Source organism: Chrysochloris asiatica, unplaced genomic scaffold (assembly GCF_000296735.1).
Source record: "Chrysochloris asiatica unplaced genomic scaffold, ChrAsi1.0 scaffold00106, whole genome shotgun sequence".
Lineage (NCBI taxonomy): Eukaryota > Metazoa > Chordata > Mammalia > Afrosoricida > Chrysochloridae > Chrysochloris > Chrysochloris asiatica.
Window position 1 is genome coordinate 3,117,745 of NW_006408624.1, and position 14,493 is coordinate 3,132,237.

At 34.9% G+C, this 14,493-nt stretch overlaps 1 protein-coding gene across 1 annotated transcript in view; it reads left to right on the forward strand.

The window, feature by feature from the left end:
• The window catches only part of AGO3 (argonaute RISC catalytic component 3), a 213,444-nt gene that overhangs the window by 106,757 nt on the left and 92,194 nt on the right, over positions 1–14,493 (forward strand). The window contains exons 6-9 of the mRNA XM_006867532.1: positions 4,817–4,951; positions 9,101–9,188; positions 9,325–9,472; positions 10,138–10,257. Of these exons, the coding sequence (XP_006867594.1) occupies positions 4,817–4,951; positions 9,101–9,188; positions 9,325–9,472; positions 10,138–10,257 (491 nt within the window). The remainder of the gene's footprint in view (positions 1–4,816; positions 4,952–9,100; positions 9,189–9,324; positions 9,473–10,137; positions 10,258–14,493) is intronic.

The window sequence follows — 14,493 nt, forward strand, 5'->3', positions numbered from 1 at the left end:
AATGTAAAGCTAATGTTTTCCCATGTAAGTGGTCACATAATTCACAATAAAACATTTTAATGGTATTTTAATTGAAATTGCTTTGAATTTGCAAATCATCATGGAGATAATTTATATGAATAGAGGATATTTAGATTTTCTGTAAATTCTTTCAATAATAAAGATACTTACTGTTTATATCAAGTAACTTTGATGTCACATTAGTTAAAATTCTCTAGCTAATCAAAAATGGTGTGCTGCTCAAATCCATCAGGGCCTCCACTGGAACAGATTTGATAGTCTGTTTCTATAAAGATTTATAGCCTTAGAACTCTATTGAGCAGTTCTGTTCCACCACTCATCTATCAGTTTGTAACAGTTTGGTGGCTTGCATATTGCTCTGATTCTGGAAGCTATGCCACTGGTATTTTAAATACCAGCAGGTTCAAACATGGTAGACAGATTTCAGCAGAGCTTCCAAACAAGAGAAGGATGAAGGAGAGGCGGTCTACTTCTGAATGTTTAGTCACTGAAAACTTTATAAATAGTGGTATAACATCATCAGCTGTAATGCTGGAAGATGAGCCCCTCAAGTTGGAAGACGCTCAAAATACAACTGGGGAAGAGCTGCCTCCTCAAAGTACAGTTGACTGTCATGACTGAAATGGATTAAAGGTTTCAGGACCATCATTTGCTGATGGGTCACAACACAAAATTAGGAAAAACAGCTGCAAACATCTGTTAATGATTGGAACACAGCAGCAATAGATTCAAACTAACAATTGTGATGATGGAGCAAAACCAGGCAGTGTGTTTCATTCTGTTGTACATAGAGTAGTTATGAGTTGGAACCAACTCAATAACACATGATAACAAAAACCACAGCAACAACTCTGCCCATAGGGTTGCTATGAATCGGAATCAGCTCAATGACTGTGGATTTGGTTTTAGTTTTATTATTTCTGTCAGTTGACTCGATGGCACTTATCAAGAACAACAAGAATGAGTCTTACACATTCTTTGTTTAGATTTAATTTTTATTGTAATTATAAATGGTATCTTAGCTTGAAGTCTGGCAACATGGATCTTATTCTGATAATTTATTGATAGATTATTATTTAAGGGGAGTGGTATTTCTGTAAACAGTCATATTGTAAAAAAAAAATAATTTTGTTTTGTCTCTCTCTAATCTTTTTATCTTTTATTATCTTTATTTGTCTTAAAATGCTAACAGGGCCTTGCTATCAAATGAAGTTGTATGTACTGTAGCTTTTTGGTAGATAACTATGTCATAAAGAAAATAAAGAATACCCACAGTAAGCCCTTTTACCCACACATACGGAGATAACCACTGTTAAAAAGTGTTGGTAAATATCTCTTCAGAGGTCAGAGACATTTTATAGAGTACTTTACATTCTAAACTAAAGAGCAGGAAAGAAAGAGTACCACACAAAAACTATACACTTAGCTTACAGGTAGTGAGCATGCCCAAAAAGAGAGGGAGAAAAAGCGCATAATACAAAAAATTTACACCTAGCTCAACAGTGAGCATATTTGTCTTCATAGAAATGATAACATGTAGTTTGTTGTGTGTATGTGTGTTTTTTGCTTTTTTTTTTTTTAACTTCTTATTGTGAATTGAGTGAAGGTTTACAGAGCAGATCATCAGTTTTAATTCAGCAAATCATATGCTTTGTTTGATTGAATTCCCCTCCATGTACCATCAGTTAACTGTTATGGTGTGTTCTGGAGCCAGTTCCAACGCATAGCGACCCTGCATAGAGTTTCCGAGGCTGTAAATCTTTACAGAAGCAGATAGCCTCATTTTTCTCCCATGGGGCAGTTGGTAATTTCAAACTGCTGACCTTGAGGTTAGCAGCCCGACATAACCACTATGCAACCAGAACTCCTTTTAGCTAACATTATTTACCACTGTTCACTATTACATTCTTTCCTGTGTCTCCTGTTACCTTCATCTTTCCTCTGCTAACCTACCTTTTATTGTATATTGCCTGCCTTGTCACCCTTGTTAACATGTGTCTGCACTCTAGTCCAAGAATAATTTGTTTCTCCCCTACTGCCCGTAACCATCATTGATTGTTTCTTTAATTAAGAAAACCTTATCTTAGCTTTTTACAACATTGGTGTCAACAATATTTGTTCTTTTGTGATTGACTAATTTCATACAGCGTAACGTCTTCCAAGTTCAATCATATTGTGAAGTGCTTCCAAATTCATCATTCTTCTTCAGCGTTGCATAGTATCCCATTGTATGTATGTACCAAAGTTTGTTTAACCATTCTTCTCTGATGGACATTTTGTCTGTATACATATTATTGATGAGACTCTTATATACAATATATTGAAGGATCCTGTTTTCTTTCATTCTGTTCTGTCTCTTGACTGTGTGTCTAATCCCTTTACATTCAATATAATTATCAATAGGTATGAAGTGATTCCTGTCATTTTGCTGTATGATTTGTGTATGTGTGTGTGTGGTGCTGGTGATTTTTTTGTTCCATATAATTTTCTGCACTGAGCTCATTTTGTTTGTGGGTTTTCTTTTTATTTTCGTTTTGGTGGTGGTGGTGTTAAGTACCACCAAACTGGTTCTGAATCATAGCGACCCTGTATATATTTCCAAAAGGAGCCGTTTTAACCATTGACCTTGTGGTTCAAACAGAACTTGTGGTCCAGTTCATTATCCTGCAGTGCTACACCAGGACTCCTCTGTTGTATTAATATATACTAAATTGTTCTATTTTCTGCTTTTTTAAATTTGATGTGCAGGTTATCAGTTTTCAGGGTAAATTAAAATTTTTCATTATTTAAAAGTCTTTTATCTTGAAATCTGCTTTACTTCCTTACCATTTGAAAATTCTGTATCTACACTATTCCCTCTTTTTGCTTTTGTAGTTGACGTCATTATAAATTGATGTCTCTGGTTCTCTGTTTTCAGTCTTATTTTAGATGCTTCTATATCTGGATTGATTTCTGGGTGGTGTTGTCATGTCTGTAAAGCTCAGGTTGTTGTTTGCTGTTGTTGGTTCTCAGTCAACAAAACACCCTTTAGAAATTTTTGTGAAGTTGGTCTGGTCATTTACAGATTTCTTTAATTTCTGTTTATCAGAAACATCCTAATGTCACCATCATACTTGCAAGACAGCTTTGATTCTTGTTTAGCAGTTTTTTCTTGCAGAGTTTTATATATGTCACCCCATTGCTTTCTTGCCTGCATGGTTTCTGCTGAGAAATCAGAGCTTAGGCTTTTTGGTTCTTCTTTATAGGTAATATGAGATTTATCTTCAAGCTCTTAATTTGGGCTTCCAATTGCTTTGCACTTACTCCTTTGCCCTTTCAATGTATTGTCTGTTTCTTAAATTTTAGGATTAATCTTCTGGATATATCATTGTATATTTTGTATTACTTCAAGATTTGCAGCAAGTATTTTGACTGTTTGTTCTTTTAGTATTTTCCTGAATTTTCTAGTTTTTTTTCTGTGTTCTACTTGCTTTCCTCAATCTTTCTGTGAATCCTTTGAAGGTACCTAAATATCATTGTTGTGAATTCTTTTTCAGTTATTTCCATTACCTTTTCTTCCTCAGAAATGTTTTCCATTTCTGCATTTTACTCATTTGTTTGAGCATTCTCTCATTTCTTTATGTGAGCTAAAATAGTCTGTTGGCTTTGTGGCATTGTGGGGTTGTTGTATTTGTATTTAATTGATGATTGTATGTTGATTTGTTCTTAGGTTCTTACCAACTTCTCCTTGCCTGTTGCCTGTGTGAATCTGCTTTGCCAGGTGACCTTTTGTTTGCCAGAGCTGATCCCAAGATGGCCGTGCTGCATATGGCCGGCTATTCACCTGTCTACCACTCTTGCCGTCCCTGCTCAGCTTCTCCTCCCAGCAAGCACTCAATTCACTTCTCTAACCTTTCCTCTGAAGTTCAGGGTTACCAAGTTTTCATGTTTGTCTATTTCATTTGTTCTCTTGTGTCTTTGTTATAAAGGGTCCCTGTAGTGTATCTACTTAGTCCACCATCTTACTGAAAGTTATCTGTATTGATTTTATATTTTATTGTATCCCTAGTGCCTTTATATGATACATAGTGCATCAAAAGAGTTCCTGAGTGACGCAAACAGTTAACCTTTTATCAAACAGTTGGTAGTTCAAAGGCACTTTGAAAGAAAGGCCTGATAATCAACTTCCAAAATGTTGTAGCCATTAAAATCCTGTGGAGTGTAATTATACTCTGTAATACATGGGCTAACCATGAGTTAGAATCAACTCAACAGAAGCAGCTGGTTTGGTTTGGTTTTAGCACATAAAAGCAGTCAATACATATATGTTTAAAAAATGAGTGATTTGCTAGCTTTTCTGAAGTTGTTCTAGTTCCAAAACCCAAGGGTAGATGAACATGATGATTGTTAGAAAACCACCAACACAGCTTGGTAACAATGGGCAGATGCCCAGTGGTGTTACTACCAATAGCTTGAATTAGCACCAACATTGTTAAATAAATGCCATTGTCTTCTACAGTCTATGTGCCTAGGCATGGGAAGCTTTCACTTGAATAGATTAACAGTTTAGGGTGTATAGAAGACTATGCTTAAGAAAGAATATGTATCCTTCTGACCTGCCTAGGCTCTCTGGCTCTCTCTGTCCTCTTACAGGTCTTGTCTTATGGACAAGAATACTTTTCTGCACATGTTACATAAATACTTACAAAGGATCATTTTAATTAAATATATAGTTAATTATCATGTGACCTAAGAAGAAATTTCTAATTTTTAAAAGAATAACATTGGTCTGTATTATATGTGTTTTCCTTCTTAGTTTCTGCCACTGCCTTCTACAAAGCACAACCTGTAATTCAGTTCATGTGTGAAGTTCTTGACATTCATAACATTGATGAACAACCAAGACCTCTGACTGATTCTCATCGGGTAAAATTCACCAAAGAGATAAAAGGTGAGTTAATTAGCATTTGGAACAACCTAACTATAAATGCATGGTTGTAACAAACTTTTATTGAAGTATTACTTTGTAATTAAACTGTATTCATATCATATCACTAGTAAAATATAGATAGATCAATTGTAAAATGTTACTTTAAATCTTAGCTAGTTTTTGAATGAAAGAAAAGCTAAGTAATGGAATTAGTATGATACCAGCTGATTTTTTTTTTTTAACACTCCCTTGCTAGGTGAAAGGAAAATACTTTTATAATATAGTTAAAAGTTGGAAGCTTATTCCAAAACCTTTCAGAGCTAGAATCATTCTTTGAGCATATTCTAATATAATAACTACTTTGATTTTCTGAAATGATAGGTTTATTTATTTTATCCTTTTAAAAATTTATAGATATTGAGTTAGCTTATTTCATATGTTATTCTAGAATTGAAACTTAATGTACATTCTAGAGATGACCATTAATCCTGCTTACTTTTCTTGGTTGCTAAAGTTTGTACAGTGGTGTTTCATCATATATATGCTTAATTTACATAGATTTATCTATACATAGTCTCTGAGAAAGAATAATAATTTAGTAATGTTCTACAAGTTATAGTTTATACATATTTATTCCCTATATATATACATTTTTTTCTGTGCATTTAAACATACAGTTCTATACTCAAACCCACATATACTGTACTTTTCAGCAATTCAAAGGATCTTTTAAGGGTAATTTTACATATAATTCTTGCCTTAGTATAACTTTAAAACTTAATCTTCATGTATGATGTGACTCCACTGTATTTAGTTTTTTATTATTAAGCGTGGACAGAAATTAGATATTCTTTCTAATTTAAGTAGTACACATTCTATGACATTAATTGTCAGATCTTAAATAGCAAGAATTAACTATGCTGTTTTATTTTAAGATTTTACCTATTTGTTGCAGATAATTTTCAGCTTATGGTTTGAATGAAGCATTCAAGTTTGTTCACTGATCATCTTTCAGATTCCCAAAATCAATTAGAGTAGTTGAATACATCCCTGCTTGCTCCAGCAATCATTCATTCTTTGCCATTCTGTAACCAGGAGAAAGATAGTCATTGTAATAAAACATTAAAAGGAAATCCCCTCCTTTGAGAATAGGCATCCATTTTTCTCAAGTTGCTTAAGTACCAAAATAAGAAACTGTTAAATATAACTGTTTTGCAACCATACCATTATCCTTTCATAATCTGTAATAACTGCACAATTAGCATTGTCTGGAGGTAGTGCATTACCTATACCATTAATATGTGATCATCTAAATGCCATGGTTTCCAGTGGAGTTGCTGCTTAGTTACCACCTCTGATATCATGAAATCACTTACATTATTTTGCGGTAACTATGCAATCAACTCATATCACCACTCTATCACAGAAAATACAAGATGTACAGAACAAGGATTCAGCTGCTGCCCGAAGAGCATGGACTCGATCTTAACTTCAACTGCTCAGGGGCCCAAAGAAATGACTGAAAAAATGACTAGAAAGCATTATAAAGTTGATGTTAGAGTGAAGGTAAAGCCAAGTTTATAGGTTAAATATTTAATTTCTTATAGCCAAAATTTTTTTCTGGTTGGATGGAGGGTTTGGGGAGGGACCTGGGCAGAAAATTATTTAGTCTTTTTTTTTTTTTTTTAATTTAAGCTTTTTGCTAATCCCTGGATTTTGTTATAGTTCTTAGGTGCCTATGGCCCTAGATTTGGTGTAGAAAAAATCTGGGTTGAATTTAATTAGCATACTGATGATTTTTTTCTCCCATTCAACCTCTTGAAGGCCTTTTTTAAAGAGGGTTTTTGAAAGTACATCATGTATTCTTATCACAGTACTTGAGAGAATTCAAGTTATGTGTTCTGTGCTATATATTTGGGTTTAATTTTTAGTTGGCATGAGGAAATTTACAATAGCTGTTAAATATTGATACAAGAGTGCTATAGTGAATAGATTTTCTTAGTATATTAATTTTATTCTAATCAAACTTTCTCTTAATGTTTCATAACTTTAGTTAAGATTTTTTTTTTTTTTGGGTCCAGTAGTTAAGGAAAAGAAATATTGGAGGAAATGTATTATAAAAGCACCATATAGGTATAAAAATACCAATTTATTTTTGGTTAAACTTTTCTTAGCAGGGTTGCAGAACCTTAATATTCAAGAGAAGATGAAAATAAATTATTAAGTGGTGTCAATAACAGAAATTTATTATAAATTTTTCTATTGTGTTTCCCCCCAAATATAATATTTTTACATCTTACTTATTACGTAAGTTAATATTCCTTCTTATAAGGACTTCTATGATAGAATTTTTATTCCTTCAGTCCTTTATAATATAGAAGCATAGTAAACTCTCTAAATAATATGAAATTTTGATTTTTAAACATAGTTACTAATGAAAAACTACTTCTCACTGATTCAGTTAGGAATGCTCCTCAAGAAAAACTCATCTGAGTCTGGAATAAAGATATTGTGTCCATATAATATCTTAATTTATGCTGCTATATAAAAAAGAAAATACCATTAAGTATGTGTGAACTTTGTATTTAATACTACAATTAGTAATTAAATAGGAATATAAATTACATTACAGCAAGACTTCTGTCCTTAGCACTGTTGGCATTTTGGGCTGGATAATTCTTTGTTGTAGGGATAAGGGCTGCCGAATGCATTATTGGATGCTTAGCAGAATCCCTGACCTCCATCTGCTAGATGCTAATAGTGTCCCTGAATCATGATAATCAAAAATTCTCCTAGGGAGCAAAATTGCCATCAGTTGATAACCACTAAGTTGTTGTTGTTGTTGTGTGCCGTCATCTAGTCGGTTCTAAGTCATGTTGCTGTTGTTAAGTGCCACCAAGTTGCTTCCCACCCACAGTGACCCTGTATAGGGTTTCCGAGGAGCAGCTGGTAAGTTCAAACCATTGACCTTGTGGATCAAGTGAACCTTGCAGTCCAGTGCATTATCTCACAGTTCCACACCAGGACCCTGTATAGGGTTTCCAAGAGTGGCTGGAGGTTTGAACTGTTGTCCTTGTGGCTAGAGCAGGTAGCAGTCCAGTGCTTATTCTACTGAACTATAGAATTCACAAACGTAAAAGGGAAGTAAAACGAAGAATAATAGCCATAAATTCTGTCAAGGACTTGAAAGTTGCCCTCTGTGTAATATAGAAGCATAGTAAACCACTGTGTCTGTTAACTCTTCCTTAGGTTGCTCCAAGATTGCACTGTCCAATACTAGCCATATGTAGCTAATTTAATTTAAACTAAAAATAAATAAAATCATAAATTCACTTTCTTAGTCAACCACATGTTCTTAGAGAGTACTGTTTTAGCATGGATATAGAACATTCTGTCATTTTAAATTTTGTTAGATAAGCACTGCTTAAGAAAATTGATCCAAAGACTTTAAGCCTATGGTTTAAGGCACATTGTTTCACTTTCTAGAGTAGACCTAAGAACCAGTAGAACCTACAACCATAGGCTAAATTATATAGAATTATATTTTTCTTAGAATTTATTGCTTACATCAGATTCTCAAAGGGGTCAGTCAACATAAAAGAGCGGTGTAAAGGGTCACTATATTATGCTTCAGTAAACTTTCACTCCACTTCTGATCTATGGACCTAGGCTTTTTTTTTTTTTCTCCCTGCTATATAAATCTTTGAAAGACTTTCTTTGTAAGCTTTATGAAATTTTGATCTTCAACTCGTATGTGATTACTGGACTTTTCAAATGTCACATACTTAAAAGGTTATAGAATATCTTGAGAATTACTGCAACTCTTACTTCATTTATCCTTCCCTTTCCCGGCATGAACACCTAAATTTGTTATAAACATGGGTTTTTATTAATGAAGTACTTTGTTTTTTAATCTACAGGCTTTACAAATTTAACTCTATATTTTTAATATATAGGGTTGGACAGAGTAGAGAAAAGGTTTGGAGCTAGATCTATCATGAACATGACCGTTATTAGGAATGTTATATTAAATCATACCACTGCCTATGTTACAGAGTTTCTATCTGTTCAAAATGTTTTTGAGTTTTGATGGTAGTGGATAGGCTTTATAAGTATAAATATTTTTATATGTAATGATTCTATAACCTCAGTTTTTCTTGTTGGGAACAGGTCTGAAGGTTGAAGTGACTCATTGTGGAACAATGAGACGGAAATACCGTGTTTGTAATGTAACAAGAAGACCTGCCAGTCATCAAACGTAAGAAAAACTGGTGTTTGTCAGAGTAGAGATGATGCAAGGCACCTTGCTCTCTCTAGTGAGTGAATTGGGAGTTTTGCTGGCTCATAAGGAGATAAGAGTCGATAATAATGGTTTTTTTTTTTTTTCTCCCCAGCTTTCCTTTGCAGTTAGAAAACGGCCAAACTGTGGAGAGAACAGTAGCACAGTATTTCAGAGAAAAGTATACTCTTCAGCTGAAGTACCCACATCTTCCTTGTCTGCAAGTGGGGCAGGAGCAGAAACATACTTACCTTCCACTAGAAGTAATGCTTTTAGACTACTTAATATCCTCTTAGTCATCTTTTTTTTGGGGTCTTTGATGGCCTGTAACCTACCTTATACTCTCTCACTCTCCTTAATAAATGTAAAAGAATATAATACAGGTTATTGGCCATAAAAGACCCCAAACTGGTTTTGCAATGTACTTTATTCTAAATCTTCTGTGCTGAAACAATATGAAAACAGATTTCTTTGTCATCCTACCACTCTAAAGTCATCACTATTAGCATTTTGCTGTGCTACTTTTCAGTCTTTATATCTAGAGCACATTTGACCTAATTATCATGGTGGTGGTTGTGTGCCATGGAGTCAGTTGTGACACATAGCAACCCTGTATAGGGTTTCCAAGGTTGTGATTCTGTACGGGAGCAGAAAGCCTCATCTTTCTCCACAGAGCGGCTGGTAGATTCAAACTGCTGACCTTAGGGTTAGCAGCCCAACATGTAATCTACCGTGCTACCAGGGCTCCATAAATTATAATCAAACTGTAAAGCAGTTTTGTTTACTACTTTTTTACTTAACATGATATAAAAATAAGAGATTTAATGAAGTAGATTTAAAATTTTTATTTCACATACAATTGACATTGAGTAATAGCTAGAAAAATAAAAGATAAATACATCTAGTACAAAACTTTTTTTCATTGTAGGTGTGTAATATTGTGGCAGGGCAGCGGTGTATCAAGAAGCTAACGGACAATCAGACCTCCACTATGATCAAGGCAACAGCAAGATCTGCACCAGATAGACAAGAGGAAATTAGCCGATTGGTTAGTGCTTAACCATACAAACAGGAATTTAAAACATACTAGGATAAGCTACTGAAGAAGCATATCCTGTAGACTATACTTGATTATCATTTCATAGACTGTCAGAATTAAAAGGGATAATGAAAACAATCTATCAGTGTTCTGGGGGTAGAACTCAATGGGTTCTATGAGAAGGATTTCTTTAATTAGATCCAGAAACAGATTATCACGCACTAATGCTTCAGTTTAGTAAATTGGAACTGTATGACCTTCCACCTGAAAGAAAAGAGAAAATGTCAAGGTAGTATGACTGCCAGTAGTGAGAGGTCTTAATTAATACTTCGTCTAAGATTACCCAGCTCTCAGTTTCAGACTAGCAACTATATGGCATGTGTAAAGACAATTCCAACCAGGTTGGAGGACCTACCTAACAAGCTTTTTTTGTATTTTCTATGCTATTTCATTGTTCTAAATAATAGAGAATAGGAAAAGTTACAAATACCACTTTATAAAATTGATGGAAGAAAGCAAAATAAAAAATAAAAGCGTACTTGGATCATGACTACCATAAACTCTCTCCTTGAAAACCATGTAAATTTCCAAACTAAAGATAACAATTAAAGTCTAGATAAATGAATATTCTCTATAACAACTTAAAAGCACAAAAATTTTTTAAAGATTGTTGGAGATAGGTTGCAGAGCTGGCTCTTTAATTTTGTAAACCAATTATATGGGGCAGGAGGGGGGAACCTTTTTTTTTCCTTGTACCTTTATAAAGAATGTTGTTAAGTGCCGTCAAATCAGTTCCAATTCATAGCAACCCTATATCGGGTTTCCAAGTAGGGCGTGGCAAATCCAACTTTGTGGATCAAACCAACCTTGTGGTCCAGTGCTTTCTTTATCCCACAGTGCCACACCAGTTACTACAGTATATTTAATCAGGAAGATCAATGTAGATCTCATCCAAGACTTTTTCTACGGCTCTTCTATGACAAGAGTTGATACACTTTCCTGAAACCTTTTAGAGACTAGAACCTCTCCCTAGGAATAAGCCTAACTGGCAACGTGGCACTGTAGGATAAGCACTGGACTGTTAACCACAAAGTTAGAGGTTTAAACCCCCTAGCCACCCCTCAGAAACCCTATACAGGGTCACTGTGAGTCAGAACCAACTCGACAGCACGCAGCAACAACAACAAGGAATGTAAAAGACTAATACAAGGAAAACCATAAAACACTACTGCAAGCTGCTCATACGGATCTCCATAAATGGAGAAACGTTCCATGTGCATGAATTGGAAAACTTAACATTGTGGAAATGGCAATACTACCAAAGCAATGTGTAGATATAATATAATCCTGATCCAAATCCCAACAACATTTTTTAATGAAATGGAAAGAAACTCTGAATAGCTAAAGAGGAAGAAGAAAGTAGGAGGCTTCATCCTTCCTGACCTCAAAACTTATTACATAGCTACAGTAATAAAAACACCCTGCTTACTGGTTCAATGTCAGACACAGACCAATGAAGTAAAATTGAGACCCAAAAGTAAATCCATCCACCTACTGATTAGAGTTCATTCAATGGGAAATAAACATTCTCTTTTAACAAATGGTACTGGCAAAATTGGATATTCATTTTCAGAAAAATGAAACCAGTCCATACCTCACACCAGCAGAAAACTGACTCAAAGTAGATCAAAGACATAAATGTTAAGGCTGAAAATGTAAAGTTCCTAAAAAATAATATAGGGGCAAAATGAAGGGACCTAATTTGAAGCATAAATACCCTGTCAAACATAACTAAAATTGCATGAACAATAGAAGATAAACAACTAAAATCTCCTAAAAGTGAAAATTTTAGGCTCATCAAAGACTACCAAGAGAATAAAATAAATAAATAAAAAGAACCTACAGATTGAGGAAAAAAATCTTTGGCAGCCACATATCTTGTAAGGCTCAAATCTCTAAATTATATATATTTAAAACAGCAGCAAAAAAGACAATCCAGTAAATATAGAATAAAATGAGGCAGAGAACATAACAGATACTTCACCAAAGAGGCTACAAGTACATGGAAAAGATGCTAATAATCATTAGCTGTTAGAGATATAAATCAAAAGTACAATGAAATGCCATCTCATGACAATGATCAAAAAAACAGACAATAACAAATGCTGGCGAGGTTGTGGGAAGATTGAACTCTTAAACATTGCTGGTACAATTGTAAATTGGTATAACAACTATGGAGAAAGGTATGGTGCTTCCTTAAAAAACTAGAAATAGGCGTTCAGCGCAGCTGCCATCTTGCAGTAATCCCCCAAGATGACAAACACAAAGGGAAAGTGGCGGGGTACCCGCTATGTGTTCTCCAGGCCTTTCAGAAAACATGGGGTTGTTCCTTTGGCCATATACATGCGAATCTACAAGAAAGGTGATATTGTGGACATCAAGGGAATGGGCACAGTTCAAAAGGCATGCCCCACAAATGTTACCACGGCAAACCCAGAAGAGTCTGCAATGTGACCCAGCATGCTGTCAGAATTGTGTGAACAAGCAAGTCAAGGGCAAGATTCTTGCCAAGAGAATTAATGTGCACATTGAGCATATTAAGCACTCTAAGAGCCGAGACAGCTTCCTGAAGTGAGTGAAGGAAAATGATCAGAAAAAGAAGGAAGCCAAAGAGAAAGGGACCTGGGTTCAGCTGAAGGGCCAGCCTGCTCCCCCCAGAGAGGTGTACTTTATGAGAACCAATGGAAAGGAGCCTGAGCTGCTAGAACCTATTCCCTATGAATTCATGGCATAACAGGAATGAAATAAAGATGTCTGAAGTGTACAAAAAGACACAAAAACTAGAAATAGAACTACAGTATCATCCAGTAATCCCACTCCTAGAGATAAATGTCCAAGGGATGTAGGAACAGTGATGTGAAAAGACATATACATGCCCGTGTTCTTTGCAGCATTACTCAAAATAGCAAAATGATGGAAACAACCTAAGTACCAGTCAACAAATAAGTGGTTAAACAAATTGTGGGTATTATACAACTATTAAGAATAATGAGGAATCTGTGAAACAGAACATGTATGAATCTGTAGGACATTATACTGAGTGAAATAAGTCCATCACAAAAGGACAAATAGTGTATGGTCCCACAATTATAAAAAGTCAAGAATAGATATTCACACAAAAAGCAACATTGTTTATGATGACCAGGGATAGAGGAGAGAGGAAGGAGGGATAACTTTCTAGATAGAATTACTATCTATTATTATTTCTGGTGGTAAGAAAGGCATTACCAAATGAGGTACAAGACAAGGGGGCAATTTTGGTAAATGCTTTAACATACACAGTTTTGCAGCAACCAAAAATTATGTATGTTATTATGTAGGTAGATATGGATATGATGCTGTAGGATAAGCACTGGATTGCAAGATTGATTTGAACCACAAGATAAGCAGTTCAGACTCACCAGCCACTCCTCAGAAACCCTAATCAGAGTCATTATGAGTCAGAACTGACTTGACGGCTCTTAACAAGTGTTAAGGAAGGTATATGTATAAATAAATGAACATATTGGTGTATCTGCTGTTGTTCGTAAGTGCCATTGAATAGGCTTTGATCCATAGCAACCCTGAATAAGATTTTTAAGGAATGGCTAGTGGGTTTCTGCGGAAGAAAGATGAGGCTTTCTGCTCCCATAAGGATTTACAGCCTCAGAAACCCTGTGCAGGGTCACTATGGGTTGGAACCAACTCAACAGCACTTAACAACAACAGTAAGTGGGTTTGAACTATCTATCTTATGGTTAACATTCCAGTTTTTATCCCACAGCACCACACCAGGTCTCCATCTATAGGCATATGTATATACATGATTGTGTGTGCTATATATGCAAGAGTAAGTCGAAAGTATTATTACAACATCATAGACAACTTTGTTAAACAAAAATATCAAAATGTGAAGCTATTATTTCTCAACATATCTTCCATCTAGGTCTATGGATTTCTAAACATATATAGAGCTAGATGGGAAGGCAGTTTTTCCATCTCTCCAGTCCTTCCCTGAAGAATTCTTCTCTTTTTGGTTTATACCACATCAATATGGCAGCTATGGCATCCTCAGAGGACTCAAATCATGTTCCTTTTATTATTTTTTTTCTTAAATGTTTTATTGTAAATTATGTGATAGTTTACATGGGAGAACATTAATTTTACATTCATTCTATCATATATCGTCTCATTGCCATGGTTACA